General features: G+C 44.3%; 3 protein-coding genes and 1 long non-coding RNA gene across 8 annotated transcripts; 3 read left to right on the top strand and 1 right to left on the bottom strand.

The window, feature by feature from the left end:
* The first annotated feature begins 24 nt into the window (after positions 1-24).
* Positions 25-3461, top strand: LOC147836968 (uncharacterized). 4 transcript variants are annotated; one of them, XM_087240311.1, is made up of 3 exons: positions 25-338; positions 2056-2390; positions 2589-2806. In XM_087240311.1, exons 1-3 carry the CDS (start codon positions 149-151, stop codon positions 2664-2666), a joined length of 603 nt encoding a protein of 200 aa, XP_087096437.1. In that variant the 5' UTR covers positions 25-148; the 3' UTR covers positions 2667-2806. The 4 variants fall into 4 exon arrangements, with proteins under 4 accessions (XP_087096437.1, XP_087096439.1, XP_087096440.1 ...); XM_087240313.1 differs by having other exon boundaries at positions 299-338; positions 2040-2390; XM_087240314.1 differs by having other exon boundaries at positions 299-372.
* A 61-nt stretch (positions 3462-3522) lies between these two features.
* igfbp1b (insulin-like growth factor binding protein 1b) lies at positions 3523-7239 on the top strand. Its single transcript, NM_001098257.2, is given in 4 exon segments — positions 3523-3922; positions 5162-5304; positions 6344-6472; positions 6629-7239. Coding segments are annotated over 4 exon segments (735 nt in total). The 5' UTR covers positions 3523-3585; the 3' UTR covers positions 6755-7239.
* On the bottom strand, positions 3625-6379 carry LOC147846166 (uncharacterized). Its single transcript, XR_015478084.1, has 2 exons — positions 6267-6379; positions 3625-4751 (listed from the first exon to the last, which is right to left on the bottom strand). It is a non-coding gene; the product is annotated as an uncharacterized LOC147846166 (long non-coding RNA).
* Positions 7240-9350: 2111 nt separating the features above from the next.
* znfl2a (zinc finger-like gene 2a) lies at positions 9351-13324 on the top strand. 2 transcript variants are annotated; one of them, NM_194390.2, is given in 2 exon segments: positions 9351-9423; positions 12318-13320. In NM_194390.2, coding segments are annotated over 2 exon segments (933 nt in total). In that variant the 5' UTR covers positions 9351-9380; the 3' UTR covers positions 13208-13320.
* Positions 13325-14454: the final 1130 nt, after the last annotated feature.

Genomic DNA, 14454 nt, shown 5'->3' with positions numbered 1-14454 from the left:
TCATATGTTTTGCATTTATTAACAGCTCATGTATTATTAATATAACATCACATCATGAATAATGAATATCACTTTCCTGCATTGGTAGCATATAATATAATTGACCAGCAATTCATGATAGAAAAGCACAGTTATACACATTGTTGAGATGTGGCACGTTGCTATTAAACATCACACCAAATATGTCAACAGATGGAGGAAGCAAAGCAAACGAGATTTGAGATCAGTCTGCAGAGCGGTGTATTGGCTCCTCTGTAGATGTTTGATTCCTCCAGGCCTGCGAGGGCAGTGTTTCCTCAGTCAGGAGAGAGTGTACCTGTATCTGATGAGGTCCACAGGTGAGCTCTGGAGAGACGTGTGTGTCTGCAGCAGGTGAGCTGTGTAATGTACTGGATGATGCCTGATGAAGCCGTGTTGATGTAAATAAGCTGGTTAGTGGCTGTTCCAGTCAGCTGGAGAATGTTCAGTTGTATTCAGTGTTTATTATGGACGTTTGTTTCTGCCATCATGGCGACAGCAATGCTTTACTGCAGAGGTTCAGCTCACTGCCTGCATTTGCAACTCCTCACAATATTAAAATGTTTAGCCAGACGCAAGTTCATGTCTCACAATTTTGAGAAAGCAGTCAGCATGTTCAGGATTGCAGTATGTCATTCTGAGAGCTCTCAGAGACGTCATTATGATTCTCATTATATTATATGCAGATTTGGGACTTCATATCGCACACTTCCAGCTCTGAATAATGTCTTGCAATTCTGGGCAGCAAGGTGGAGCAGTGGTCAGCACTGTGGCCTCACAGCAAGAAGGTTGCTGGTTCGAGTCTCGGCTGGGTCAGTTGGTGTTTCTGTGTGGAGTTTGCATGTTCTCCCCGTGTTGGCGTGGGTTTCCTCCGGGTGCTCCGGTTTCCCAAACACATGCGCTATAGGGGAACTGATCAACTACACTGGCCGTAGTGTATGAGTGTGTGTGTGTGTGTTTCCCAGTGCTGGGTTGCAGCTGGAAGGGCATCCGCTGTGTAAAACATATGCTAGAACAGTTGATGGTTCATTCCACTGTGGCGACCCCTGATGAATAAGGGACTAAGCTGAATGAGTGAATGAGTTCTGCAATGCTAGTTTCCTCAGATTAGTGAGATGTAAGTTCACAGTGGCTAGTCTATCTCCTTGTCCCTCCTGTTGTCTGTGATTCTGTGCACAGTGTTCACCCTTCAGGTCAGACATGATCCACCTTCACTAAAGCTCTAACATAAAGCAGACTCCTCAGATCTATTCAGATGAAGAAACAAGCTGATCCTCATCACAAACTCCGCGAGTGTTCGGGTGTTCCCTCATCAGTGTTCCCTCAGTAGACAACACTATACTCTCACTACAGTAGGATTTATCATGATGAAAGCGTTCATAACAGATAAAGCAGCAGATTATTATTGTGTGAGTTTGAGGTGTACAGTCTTTATTAAAATAATACAGTGATATACAGAACATGACTGAAACAACCCAAATCTCCCATATTGCTCATATATATATCAGAATTATTCTCACAAATTAGATTTTTTTTTCTTCATTAATTATTTCCCAGATGATGTTGAACAGATTGAGGAAATGTTCACAGTGTGTCTGATAATATTTTTTCTTCTAGTGAAAGTCTGATTTATTTTATTTCGGCTAGAATAATTAGAATTATTAATGTTTTAAACACCATTTTAAGCTCAATATTATTAGCCCCTTTAAGCTAGATTTGTTTTCAATAGTCTCCAGAACAAACCACTGTTATACAATGACTTGCCTAATTACCCTAACTTTACCCTAATTACCCTAGTGAAGCCTTTACATGTCACTGTAAGCTGTATAGAAGTGTCTTGAAGAATATCTAGTCTAATATTATTTACTGTCATCATGATGAAGAGGAAATAAATCAGTGATTAGAGATGAGTTTTTAACACTGTTATGATTAGAGATGTGTTGGAGAAATCTGCTCTCTGATACACAGAAACTGGGGAAAATAAACAGATGGTGAATAACTCTGACTTCAGCTGTATATAGTTTTGTCTTCATCCAGAAGTTCTTCTAGAGCTGAGCATGACCTCCATCAGTTCCCTGCACACCATCTCAGAGCAGCTGGAGCCGGACCCGTCTTCAGACATGGAGAAATCTGTAGATCTGGAAGAGTTCCTGGAGACGGACGAATCTGTGGATCCAGATGTGCTGGTGGAGACGGACGAACCTCTGGAGTTTGATTCTGAAGATCAGGGAGACCGCCAGAGCAAAAAACCGAGGAGATCCACCCTCAGAACCATCCAGACATGGCAGACCTACAGACCCAGGACACGAGACTCAAAGAGGAGTTCTTCATCGGCCCGAGCATCACGATCACTGCTGCAGACCTACAGTAAGGTGAGTCACAGGTCTGAAAGACAGCATGCCGGACCCTCACCATCAGATCTACTGTGCTGATGAGTGCAGAGTTTGAACATGACGCAGGCGACTGAACCTGCAGGAGGACTCAGGAGTGTTTTGATGTAAGTCTGAAGTGTGTGTGTGTGTGTGTGTGTGTGTGTGTGTGTGTGTGTTTGTGTGTGTGTGTGTGTGCAGGTGGATCTTCCGCAGTGGCTGATCAATGTGATGTGGGACATCGAGGAGGCCACAACACACACGCTCACTGTCGAATGAGACAAACACACACACATAAACACACACACACACATCTGAGCTCCGCATTGGTGTTTTCTTTGGGTGTTTCTCTCACTGTCTGTGGTCATGATGAAGGCTGACGTTTCCTCTCCTCCTCCAGTCTGTTTTCTTTCTTCTTGCTCAATCTTTGGATGAAACTTGTGTGGGTGGGATGTAAATGATTTGCTCGTGGTGTGTGTGTGTGTGTGTGGGTGTGTGTGTGTTTGTGTATAGGCAAGCCTACGGTCATCCTACCGGACATGAGTTGTGAATCTTGTGTGAATACCGCTGGAGTCATGGCCCCTAATGAGGGCTCGACTGCTGCACTAGTATCTAGACTCCTCTTCAGAAGTGTAGCGTCCTCAATCAGGCTTGACCGTCTGGTTGACCTCAGCCCTTGGTGATAAGCCGAATGCTGCAGAGGTGTGCTAATACTACACCAGGAACGCTTCATTACTGCGGCGCCTCTTGAAAAACATGTTGTGATTGCGGAAGGCCTCGCAGTGACCCGTCCTGTTATGCAACACCCGCGTGACCTTGTTTTTGTGACCCAACTCCAAGTGCAGTCCAAAACACAAGTGTTGAAATGAGTCCCACACTACTGTAGTGGACAGTGTTTAGGTTATAGCCCACAGCAAACGTCACGCTCCTGTTGTTGAGGAACGGCTCATACACGGAGTGAATCCCGGAGGAATCCTGCAGCACGCTCCGTTCTAGAGTCAACATTGAGGTGTGTGCAGTCAGAGTGAAGCTGTGAAAACAGCGTCTTAATGCAGATGTGGAGTGTGTGAATGATTAACCGCGCTGAGGTCATCCTGTCAGAGCATATAAAGCCAGCGCAGGGCAAGCGAGGGCCAGATCTGACACACAGCGGCAGATAACTCCAGATATTCAGCTCTCCAGCTCCTGTTCTTCTGCTATGCGAGCGGTGTGTGTGTGTGTGTTGTTGGTGTGTGTGCTGGTGTGTGTGTTGGATGCGTCTCCTGTGCCAGCTCCTGAACCCATCCGCTGTGCCCCGTGCTCTGCGGATCAGCTGTCGGCGTGTCCTGCCGTGTCCCCCGGCTGTGCTGAGGTGGTCCGGGATCCGGGCTGCGGCTGCTGTTCCTCCTGCGCCCTGCGGAGCGGCGACTCCTGCGGCGTCCACACGGCAAACTGCGGCGCCGGCCTGCGCTGCGTCCCGAGAGCTGGAGACCCGCGCCCGCTGCACTCGCTGACCCGTGGGCACGCCGTCTGTGTGGAGCACCACCCTACTGAAGGTACACTTCTCTAAGTATTATTCTTTATTCAAACACAAGATCAACACACACACACACACACACACACACACAATCGAAAAATAAAATACAACCCCAAAAACAGCTGTATCAGTGAAGTGTTTACCACGCTGTAATGTTGCTGTTCTTTTTCACAACACTTAAAGACAATTGGGGACTGAGGACAGCAAGTGCTGAAGTGTTCAGGGGTCCTTCTGCCCCATTCCTTCTGAAAACAAGTCTTAAGGTGGCCAACAGTACGGGGTCTTCATTGTTGCATTCAGTGCTTCAAAATGCCGCACATTCTCTATTGGAGACAGGTCGGGACTGCAGGCAGGCCAGTCCAGCGTCTGTCTCCTCTTCCTCAGCAAGCAGGACTATGTAATGTGAGCTGGATGTGGTTCTGCATTGTCTTGTTGAACTCCGGGCTTCTGGACGTGTTGCTGGTGTCAGTCTGGAGGATCCTCTTCTTCTTTTTTTTCTCCAAAAACACCTGAAACACTGCTTCATCTGAGCACACACACGTCTCCACTGTCCTCCGAGCCCAGAGAAGTGGACGACGCTTCTGGACACTGTTAGCATAGGGCTTCCTCTTGGCACAGTGCAGTGTTGGCTGGTGTTTGTGGATGTGACTCTGTATTGTGCTGCTTGTCACAGGTTTAGCGCAGTAGTGCTGAGCCCATGTGCTGATCTGCTTATAGATGAATGAGGACTCTTGATGCAGCGCCCCCTGAGGGTTCGGAGGTCACGGTTGTTCAGCTTAGGCTTGCGCTCTTGTCCTTTACGCACTGAAACTCCTCCAGACTCCTTCAGTCTTTAATGATGTTCTGCACTGCTGAAGGTGAAATATCCATACAAGTTAATTTAGAGATCACTACTTTTTTATTTGCATTTTATATACTCTACCAACTTTTTTCTGATTTGGGGTTGTAGAACAACATAAAAGAATGTAATTAAATTAAATTAGTGGCTAGTGCGACAACACATCTACACACTAAGGTGTTCACAGCAACCCAAAGACCATTCCTTCCAAAATAAAGGTTAAAAGAGCCCGTCCCTTAAGGACTGATAGCCCCGCCTTAATAACTGATGGCCCCTCCCTAAAGAGGAGACTCCAGAGCATTGCATTTTGTAAACATTCCCAGAACACATGCCTATAAGTACCTTATGTAGAGCTGTTGGTGAAGGTAGTTTTCTGATGAGGTTTCCTGACTGATGTTTGACTGTGAAATGTTTCTGTAGAGGACACAGAGCTGACGTCTGAACCGGGCTCACTGCATCACCTGCTGAGCCTGAACAGAGCCCTGGACCCGCGGGACACGGCGGAGGCACAGGAGAGCATCAAGTCACAACTCAACGCCATCCGGCAGAAGCTCATCCAGCAGGTGCAGTGCAAGGGACAGTTGAACACTCACATTCAGGAGATGCTTTGTCCAAAACATCTTACAATTAAAAAAACTAGAGTGCCCTCTGCTGTTTAAAACTACCCTAGAGCGCCCTCTGCTGTTAAACAATAGCCTAGATTGCCATCAAACACTAGCCTAGAGCGCCCTCTGCTGTTTAAAACTACCCTAGACTGACCTCTGCTGTTTAAAATTACCCTAGAGCGCCCTCTGCTGTTAAAAACAACTCTAGAGTGCCCTCTGCTGTTAAACAATAGCCTAGATTGCCATCAAAAACTAGCCTAGAGCGCCCTCTGCTGTTAAAAACTACCGTAGAGCGCCCTCTGCTGTTAAAAACTAGACTAGAGCGCCCTCTGCTGTTAAAAACTACCGTAGAGCGCCCTCTGCTGTTAAAAACTACCCTAGAGCGCCCTCTGCTGTTAAAAACTACCGTAGAGCACCCTCTGCTGTTAAAAACTACCCTAGAGCGCCCTCTGCTGTTAAAAACTACCGTAGAGCACCCTCTGCTGTTAAAAACTACCCTAGAGCGCCCTCTGCTGTTAAAAACTACCGTAGAGCACCCTCTGCTGTTAAAAACTACCCTAGAGCGCCCTCTGCTGTTAAAAACTACCGTAGAGCGCCCTCTGCTGTTAAAAACTACCCTAGAGCGCCCTCTGCTGTTAAAAACTACTGTAGAGCGCCCTCTGCTGTTAAAAACTACCCTAGAGCGCCCTCTGCTGTTAAAAACTACCCTAGAGTGCCCTCTGCTGTTAAACAATAGCCTAGAACGCCATCAAAAACTAGCCTAGAGCGCCCTCTTCTGTTAAACAGTACCCTAGAGCACACTTCAGTCCATTATGGACTTCTCTAATGATCTATCATCACAGATATGTCACAGACATGTTTCTCATGTTCAGCGCAGGCTGCTATAAGTACAGAAGTGTGTTGTGGTTAAGAGTACTCACCATTCATGTTCAGTTCTTAAGTGTGTGTTTTTGGGTCAATCATCATCCTGAATGTGTGTGTGTGTGTGTTTCTGCAGGGTCCGTGTCACACTGAGCTTCTCGCGTCTCTGGACGTCATCACAGAGTCTCAGCAGGCGTTGGGAGAGAAGTTCACCAGTTTCTACCTGCCCAACTGTGATAAACACGGCTTCTACAAGGCCAAACAGGTGTGTGTGTGTGTGTGTGTGTTTATCTGTGTGCCCCCCAGTGTTGGGGGAACGCATTACAGGTACTGTGAGTGTGTAATGCAGTGTCTGTTGTCAGTGTGTTTGCAGTGTTGTCCATGTGTGTAATGCACGTGTGTGTTGTGGGTGTGTTTGCAGTGTGTGTCGTCTCTGGTGGCTCAGGCTCCGCGCTGCTGGTGTGTGTCCTCCTGGAATGGCAAGAGACTCGCCGGCACTGCTGATGTGGAGGCAGATACACCGTGCCCACAGGAGCTCACACACTGAACACACACACACGCAACATGCTTATATATCCCTCACACACACACACACACACACACACACACACACACACACACACACACACACACACATATTTATTGTCGTCTACATGGCTCTTATTATATTTATGACCTGGTCTTGTTGTCAGAATGGGAGTGACTGGTGTGCTGACTCCACCTCGGGGTCTTCAGGAGCTCCCGGACGCTCCACAGCGTTTGTGTTGAACTGTAGTCTCACTATAGCCAGTTTGCACAGATAACTGTGCTGTGTTCATCTGTGAATGTTTCCTCTGTGTGTATATATGATGTGAAGTGCTTTATTTAATTCCTCTGTGTATTTAAAACAAACGTCTACCTCACGCTAGACCTCAACACAGTGATCCTCCTGAAGAGTGCTGCTCTATTTATTCTCTAACCAGTGTTCTGTTGGGTTAATGTGTGTATATATGTGGATTATACGCTGATTTAAATAAACTGTTGAAGACTGCAGTTGTTTTCACTCTCAGTGTTGATCTGAATAGACCCTAAACATGTGTTAAAGTGAAGCAGAGCAGTGCTGTAGAGCTGAAGTCAGAATCACTGGCTCTACTGTGACGTGTTCCTGCAGATGCTGGTCAAACGGACTCCTCTAATCTACACACACTGATGTTTCCTGCAGGCGACGGCCGTGAAGCACAGTAACTGAAGCTGAGGAGTTTAAAGAAGATAAGAGCTGTGGTGTCACACCCTTCAGCAGATCAGCCCTGTGCAGCTTTTACAGAGAACACACACACACACACACACACACACACACAGGTGTTTGGCTTATTTCAGACGCTAATACTGTGACACTAATAATATGAATAATATCACTAATATAAGCTAGTAATGTCAATGATTAAATGTACATAACATTATAAAGGTCGCACACTGGCCTCACAGCAGGAAGGTCTCTGGTTTGAGTCTCGGCTGGGTCAGTTGGTGTTTCTGTGTGGAGTTTGCATGTTCTCCCCGTGTTGGTGTGGGTTTCCTCCGGGTGCTCCACAGTCCAAACACATGCGCTATAGGGGAACTGACCAACTACACTGGCCGTAATGTGTGTGTGTGTGTGTGTGTGTGTGTGTAAACGACGAGCAATAAACACCTTATCTGCTTTTCTCTTGTAAATGCGTCTCATTCACACACACACACACACACACACACACACACACACACACACACACACACACACACACGTAACGACTCGTTCTGCTCCTCAATAAAGAGCCCTTAAAGTGCAGACAGTTTTAACACCATCATCTGATAACAGAGCCGGTTTGATCTGGCCTAACCGCAGCCCTAACCTCAACCCGAGTGAGGAGCATCTGTGGGCTGTCGATCACTGACTCGTATGTTAATGTACTGATGATTATTGGCTGTGTTCTGCTCTGATGTGGACACTGAACTGCTTTTCGTGTTTCTACTGTGTGTTCTTCTTCATCTGAAGCTGGATCAGGGTTTCCGCATCAGGGTTATGGTAAACCGTGTTGTAAACCTGTGACTGTTGACTTCCACAGAACCAACACAACACTGCAGCAGGCGATGGTGACCGCTGTCCAGCATTCCTCTAAATATCTGCTCGTCAGTGTTCAGCAGATCAGGTTATTTAGTGTACTTGATTAAACTCAGGTCAGGAGTGACGGCTGGCGATGAGTACATGATGAGGATTATCTGTTTACTGTGCTTCATGAACAGCTCAGGTCTCTGCACTCGTGATTGTGGTGTAGTTTACATCTGAACCTGTTTATCTTACATAATATTAATATTATAGGGTGTATTATACCACAACACACCACAGTTTACTGTAGTAAAAGCTAACTATACTGCAGTGTTTATCACAGTGGGCTATAGTTAACACTACAGCTGGAGCGCTCACCGCAGTGTTTACTGCAAATACCTATAGAGCTTACACACACACACACACACACACACACACACACACACACACACACACACACACACACACACACACACACACACACACACACAAGCAGATGAAGGTGTACAGAGGCAGTGATGATTAGTTAGTGCATGTAAACATTATAGTAGTAAATATATATTGTATAGTAGAAGTTATATTATTATATATTTATTAGGGCCGACAAAACAATCAGTCTGAAAGTGTGTCTGAAATTAAAGTTTGTATTTATCTAATCACATATGAGGTATAAATACACATTCCTCACATGCGCGGGTGCTCCGGTTCCCCACAGTCCAAACACATGCGCTATAGGGGAACTGATCAACTACACTGGCCGTAGTGTATGAGTGTGTGTATGGGTGTTTCCCAGTACTGTTGGCGGTTTATTCCGCTGTGGTGAACTCTGATAAATAAAGGGACTAAGTCGAAAAGACAAGGAATGCCCGTGCACGTGTGTAGTTCAAGCCTTTCCTTCATTTCCCGCCAGTTTCTAGCTCTTTCTTTCAGGTTTGCCGACTCGATCATCAAAGCAAAACAAAGGCCTTTGAAGAGACATTTCCTGCCGCCAGCGACACTCCGCCGCAGTGACGTCACGTTCAAACAACCAATGAGGAGACGCGCTTCATTGGAGCGAAAAACAAGAGCTCAGAGGGTCAGAAGAGGAGTGTGAAGGAGAAGATCAGCTGAAGACATGAGGGAAACACACACCGAGGAAAACTCCGAGCAGCAAACAGGTTCGACATCTTTATTCTCCATCTCTGAAAAACGCGGGCAGATTCCCGGGCTTTTAATGCGCGCGAAAATATGTTATGGACAAAATGGTGCTCATTTATTAAAGTGTAGATGTGTGTGTTAGTGAAGAGTGTTTATGGTTTAAAGTACTGGTTATGAAAGTCTTTTTGTTATTGAGGAATTCTGCCTAATAATAATAATTTAACCTCACTGGCGGTGAAAACACTTTAGTTTACAATACTAAGATTTAATGTTAATGTAATTTAAAGTTTGCTTTATGTAAGTAGGTTAGGGAAAACTTCATTTTAAAGTTTTTTTTATTGAGGTAAAGTTAGTTTTATTCCCATATTCATTCAATTAACAGCCTCTATATTGTTTAACACGCTGATTTCAGTATTGTGTCTGAAATCACAGAGAGATAAAGTTGGTTTTATATTTGGCACATTCGTTACTTTAACGTTCCTTTAAGTTAAATACTGAAATTAAAGTCTGAAATAGCATGCAAGGATAACTTCAAGATAATATTAGCACTATGCAATTGACTGTAAACAATGTTGTACTTTGATATTCATTAACTGCTAATATAATTTCCCCATTTAGAATTAGCAAAGAATACTTTTCTGAAATTATATTATTGAGAAAGTCTGAATGTGCGAATATAAAACCAACTTTACCTTTACTGAAATCACATGTGAGTATGACTTTAGCACAGCATCAGCTCTATTAAATTAACCCTGAATGTTGAACTCGGATAGTCATTGGCTGATTATATGATTCGCTATTTAGAATTTGCACATGATACTGTGCTGACATGATATTATTAAAGGTTAGGGTTATGTCTGAATATAAAGCAGTTTTACCTCAGTGTTTTCTCTGAGTTGTTACACAAACCCTCCCTGCTATATTCTGAAGGGTTTTTGTTTATGAAAGTGTGTTCTGATATTGATTCTTTTTGGTCTTTAATAAAATAATAATACAGTAGGTATATGAGAACACAAGGGGAATATACTCTTCTCTCTTGAATGACTGACTCGTAATAAAGGGTCAGTTCACCCCTATAATGAGCATTTACTCTTTACTCATCCAAACCTCTATGAGTTTCTTTATTTTGTTAAACACTAAAGAAGGTATTTTTGTAGAATGTTGGAAATACAAATACTATGGAGGCAATGGCTAGAACATTCTTCAAAATATCTACTTTTGTGTTCAACAGAAGAAACTCCTAAAGGTGTGAAATGAGAGTAAATGATGACAGGATTTTTATTTCTGGATTAATTATTCCTTTACTGACATTTCAGAGTTCATGCTTAAATTAAAACACGAACTAATGTCAATAGCAGGACTTTAAAAACTCAATCCATTAGGCGATTAAAGCTTGTCTACGCTGTGAGTTAAGCTGACTGCACTGGCAGAAATTTGCTCATGTTTATATTATACTTTTTCTTATTCTATGATATAATTGGATGTTGATTTCGAGTAAATTGAATTGAAAATGAAGTGTATTTCCTAAAGCATTGTGCTCATTTACACTGAGAGAATATTCATTTAGATTCATTGAGTTCCCTTCAGTTTAATACTTAAATTTATGACAGATTAATCTTTAGTCATTAAACAGTGTAAACGTGCATAAAGCAGACAGCAGTGACACTGATATCATAACAGATTACAAACACACAACTGTGCTCGAATATTCACACACAACATTTGAAGGAGGATTTCAGCTGAATGTGTGGATCTAATGGAGGATATTTAATGAACATCCCCTCACGCATATTCAATACCACGTTTAAGTGCTTTAGGTTATGTTTATTGAGTTGAGGAAACACTAAAAGTTAGAGAACAGATGTCTTTTTAATGCATTGTTTGATTTTTAAAGCCAGGAAACAGTATGATGTTTGTATGAAGGATCTGCGGGCTAACTGCACACAGCTCCAGCAGGGGGAGACACTGAGCTGCACAGCTTTATTCGTCCATCTGTTGACTGTGATGTGGAGCTTCCTCTTCTGTTTTTTTTCTGTAATGTTGCCCTAAAAACCGAAATAAAATAGCTGTGAAAAACATGTACAGAATAAACCAAAACACATCTCACACATACCGTAGGAACATTAAACCAGAACATTTTGGCAGGTTTAAAACCTTGACTTTTCCAAATCGCGGTCTACCTTGTAAACAGTTATTGTCCCATACACATGTGCTGTTCTTCATCAGGTGATGTTAGTGATGTAGACTAACTACTGAAGCCTGAAGTGTGACTGATGGACACTGGAGACACATTAGGCTGCTGATGCTGCTTCAAGAAACTCATGAACAATTCCAGATCAGTGAACACTGCATGATTAAGCTAGCCTACTTTATTCAGTACATAATTAATAATTACTGCTTTCCTTTATTTGTGATCTATTACACATGTTTATGCTTTCATTTTTATAAAATCTGATTAACAAATATTTTAGCACATCTGAAGTAATTAAATCACATCATGACGCACTGCTTGCAACATATTCCTTTATTATCCGATTCTTACTCTAAATATTTGATCCCAGAACTGATTTTCAATCCCCAACTCTGTGCATATTCACCGTGATCTACACCAGCACATATACTCCAGCTGATCCTCCAACTGGGAATCACTTTAACTCACAGGTGTCAAACTCAGTTCCTGGAGGGCCGCAGCTCTGCAGTTTTACTCCAGCCCTAATCAAACACAGCTGATCCAAATAACCGAGCTGTTCAAAAGAGTCCTGAACACCTTCATTAGTGGATCAGCGGTGTTTGATCAGGGATAGAGCAAAACTGCAGATCTGCGGCCCTCCAGGAACTGAGTTTGACACCTGTATTTTCATTTCACCTGCCTTTACCTTCAACTTATTCTAACAAACCAATTCAATTCTTTCAGACCTGATGGAAGTGCCAGAGGAGACCAAAGACCTAAGCAAAGAGGAGAATGAAGAGCCGAGTGAAGAGGACAGCGAAGAATCCAGCGAAGAGGACAGCGAAGAGGACAGTGATGCAGTGCTGAGTGCAGAGCTGAGCGAAGAGGACAGCGAAGAGGACAGCGATGAAGAGCAGAATCAAACGTCTACCAGAAAGAAGGTGCTACAGAAGAGAGCTGGAGCCAGAGCTGGAGCCAGGAAGACGTGGAGCTGCCGTCAGTGTGGGAAGAGTCTGACCAGTTCAGGAAGCCTTCGAGATCACATGAGGATCCACACTGGAGAGACGCCGTTCTCCTGCAGATACTGCGGGAAAAGCTTCAAGACCAAAGCACCGCTGACCGAACACCTGAGGATCCACACGGGGGAGAAGCCCTTCCAGTGCAGCCTGTGCCAGAAGAGCTTCACACACAGATCCAGCCTGAGAGAGCACACGAGGATACACGCCGGCATAAAGGCCTACAGCTGCCAGGAGTGCGGGAAGAGCTTCACCCTCAGACAGTACTACACCACACACCTGAAGACGCACTACAAACACAAGCCGCTCCTCTGCTCGGTGTGCGGGAAAGGGTTTAACTCGCCGGTTCAGCTCAAAGCCCACGAGCCCGTGCACAGCGAACTGAAGCCGTACCACTGCAATCCCTGCGGGAGGAGCTTCAGACAGGTCTCCTGCCTCCAGAGACATCTCAAGTCCTTCATCCACAATAAATACAGGCCTCTGGAGAAGCTGACGCAGCAGATTCGCTCCTCAGGGTTAGGGTTTGAGCAGTTCATGATCCAAAGGGGCTTCGGAGGGTTTAAGACCCCGACAAACCCCACTGCAGCAAACACTCCCTCACACACACCCCAGCCCTGAACTCCTGACTGCTGAGATGATGGAGGAGTTCACCAGGAGGACCGGTCATTCAGCTGCTGTGACGAGAGATGATCGGCTACACTTGTGCATGAATAAATGATGTGTGTGCTATCAGAACCAGCGTCTGGCTTTTATTTCTGCACCCAAAGCATTTCACTGTCTGAAATCAAACATGTTAGATGGTCCTGACAGAGTGTCAAGCAGTCCAGTCCTGTGCTGGGTCCTTTGATTCTGGGTCATCAGCAGTCACCATAACAGATGAACATGGCTGAGTTTGAAGACTAATAAGAGTAAACTAAATGCTTTGGTTATTCTGACATGTTACAGCTGACGTTTTAGACTAGTAATGTAGGGGTCAGTCGGTGTATGGGTTCTCAACTGTGTCCAAGCTTCAGATCAGCTCATGGAGCAGAATCAGACTGATCCAGGAGCAAAAGCAGGAGGAGGTCACCTGAAGATCTCCTGCTGTCCTGACCTCTTCAGTCCTCATGAATGGATCTCCGGGCACTTCTCATGGTAAAGCGAGTGTGCACAGAGCCCAGAGAGAGAGAGAGACAGACCCATGCCCATCAGCACCGGCTGGAGAACGCCTGCACAGCAGTGTGGGATTGGCTGTAAAGGGGATTTTGACAATGTTCAGCCGCAGCTCATTCAACATTACAAAGTTAAATCCATCAACTCCCTGAAACCGTTCCCAGTGACCAGAAGTCAGGAGATGTTATTTCCAGGAGTGAAGGGAAGGTTAGAAAGATGATGAGAGATTGTGAGGGTAGATGGATTATTTTTAAATATATACGTTTGAGTGTGTAACAGAAGAGCGAGCAGGCTTTAGGACATGCTTCTCCCTCATTAGCAGATGGATATGCTGCTCAGTTATGTTCCTGTCAATCCTCCACATTTCTGCCATATTTACTGGGTTCATACACATTTTTACTACTAAAACTCCACAGTTTCAGGTAAATATTCATGACCTAATGTTTCATGCAATGTCTACATATGTGTGGTAAAAGAAAAACAATGCATGTTTTAATGTATTACAGCATATCTTAAACACGCAGCAATCTATTCAGTATGAGTTTATATTTATGTACAATAGATTAGGATACTGCTGACACCGCACTAATAACGTGAGTATGTGATTGGCTAGGGACAGAAAATAAGTAAATAACCTATATTCGAGTATACAGATATCTGTTTTCCATGACTTTTCCAAAATGTTGTGGGTTTTTCCGTTTTCCCTACTGAAA

This window comes from Danio rerio, chromosome 2, assembly GCF_052040795.2.
Source record: "Danio rerio strain M-AB ecotype USA chromosome 2, GRCz13ab, whole genome shotgun sequence".
Classification (NCBI taxonomy): domain Eukaryota; kingdom Metazoa; phylum Chordata; class Actinopteri; order Cypriniformes; family Danionidae; genus Danio; species Danio rerio.
The sequence above is the reverse complement of the archived record's forward strand: the minus strand, read 5'-3'. Positions and strand labels throughout refer to the sequence as shown.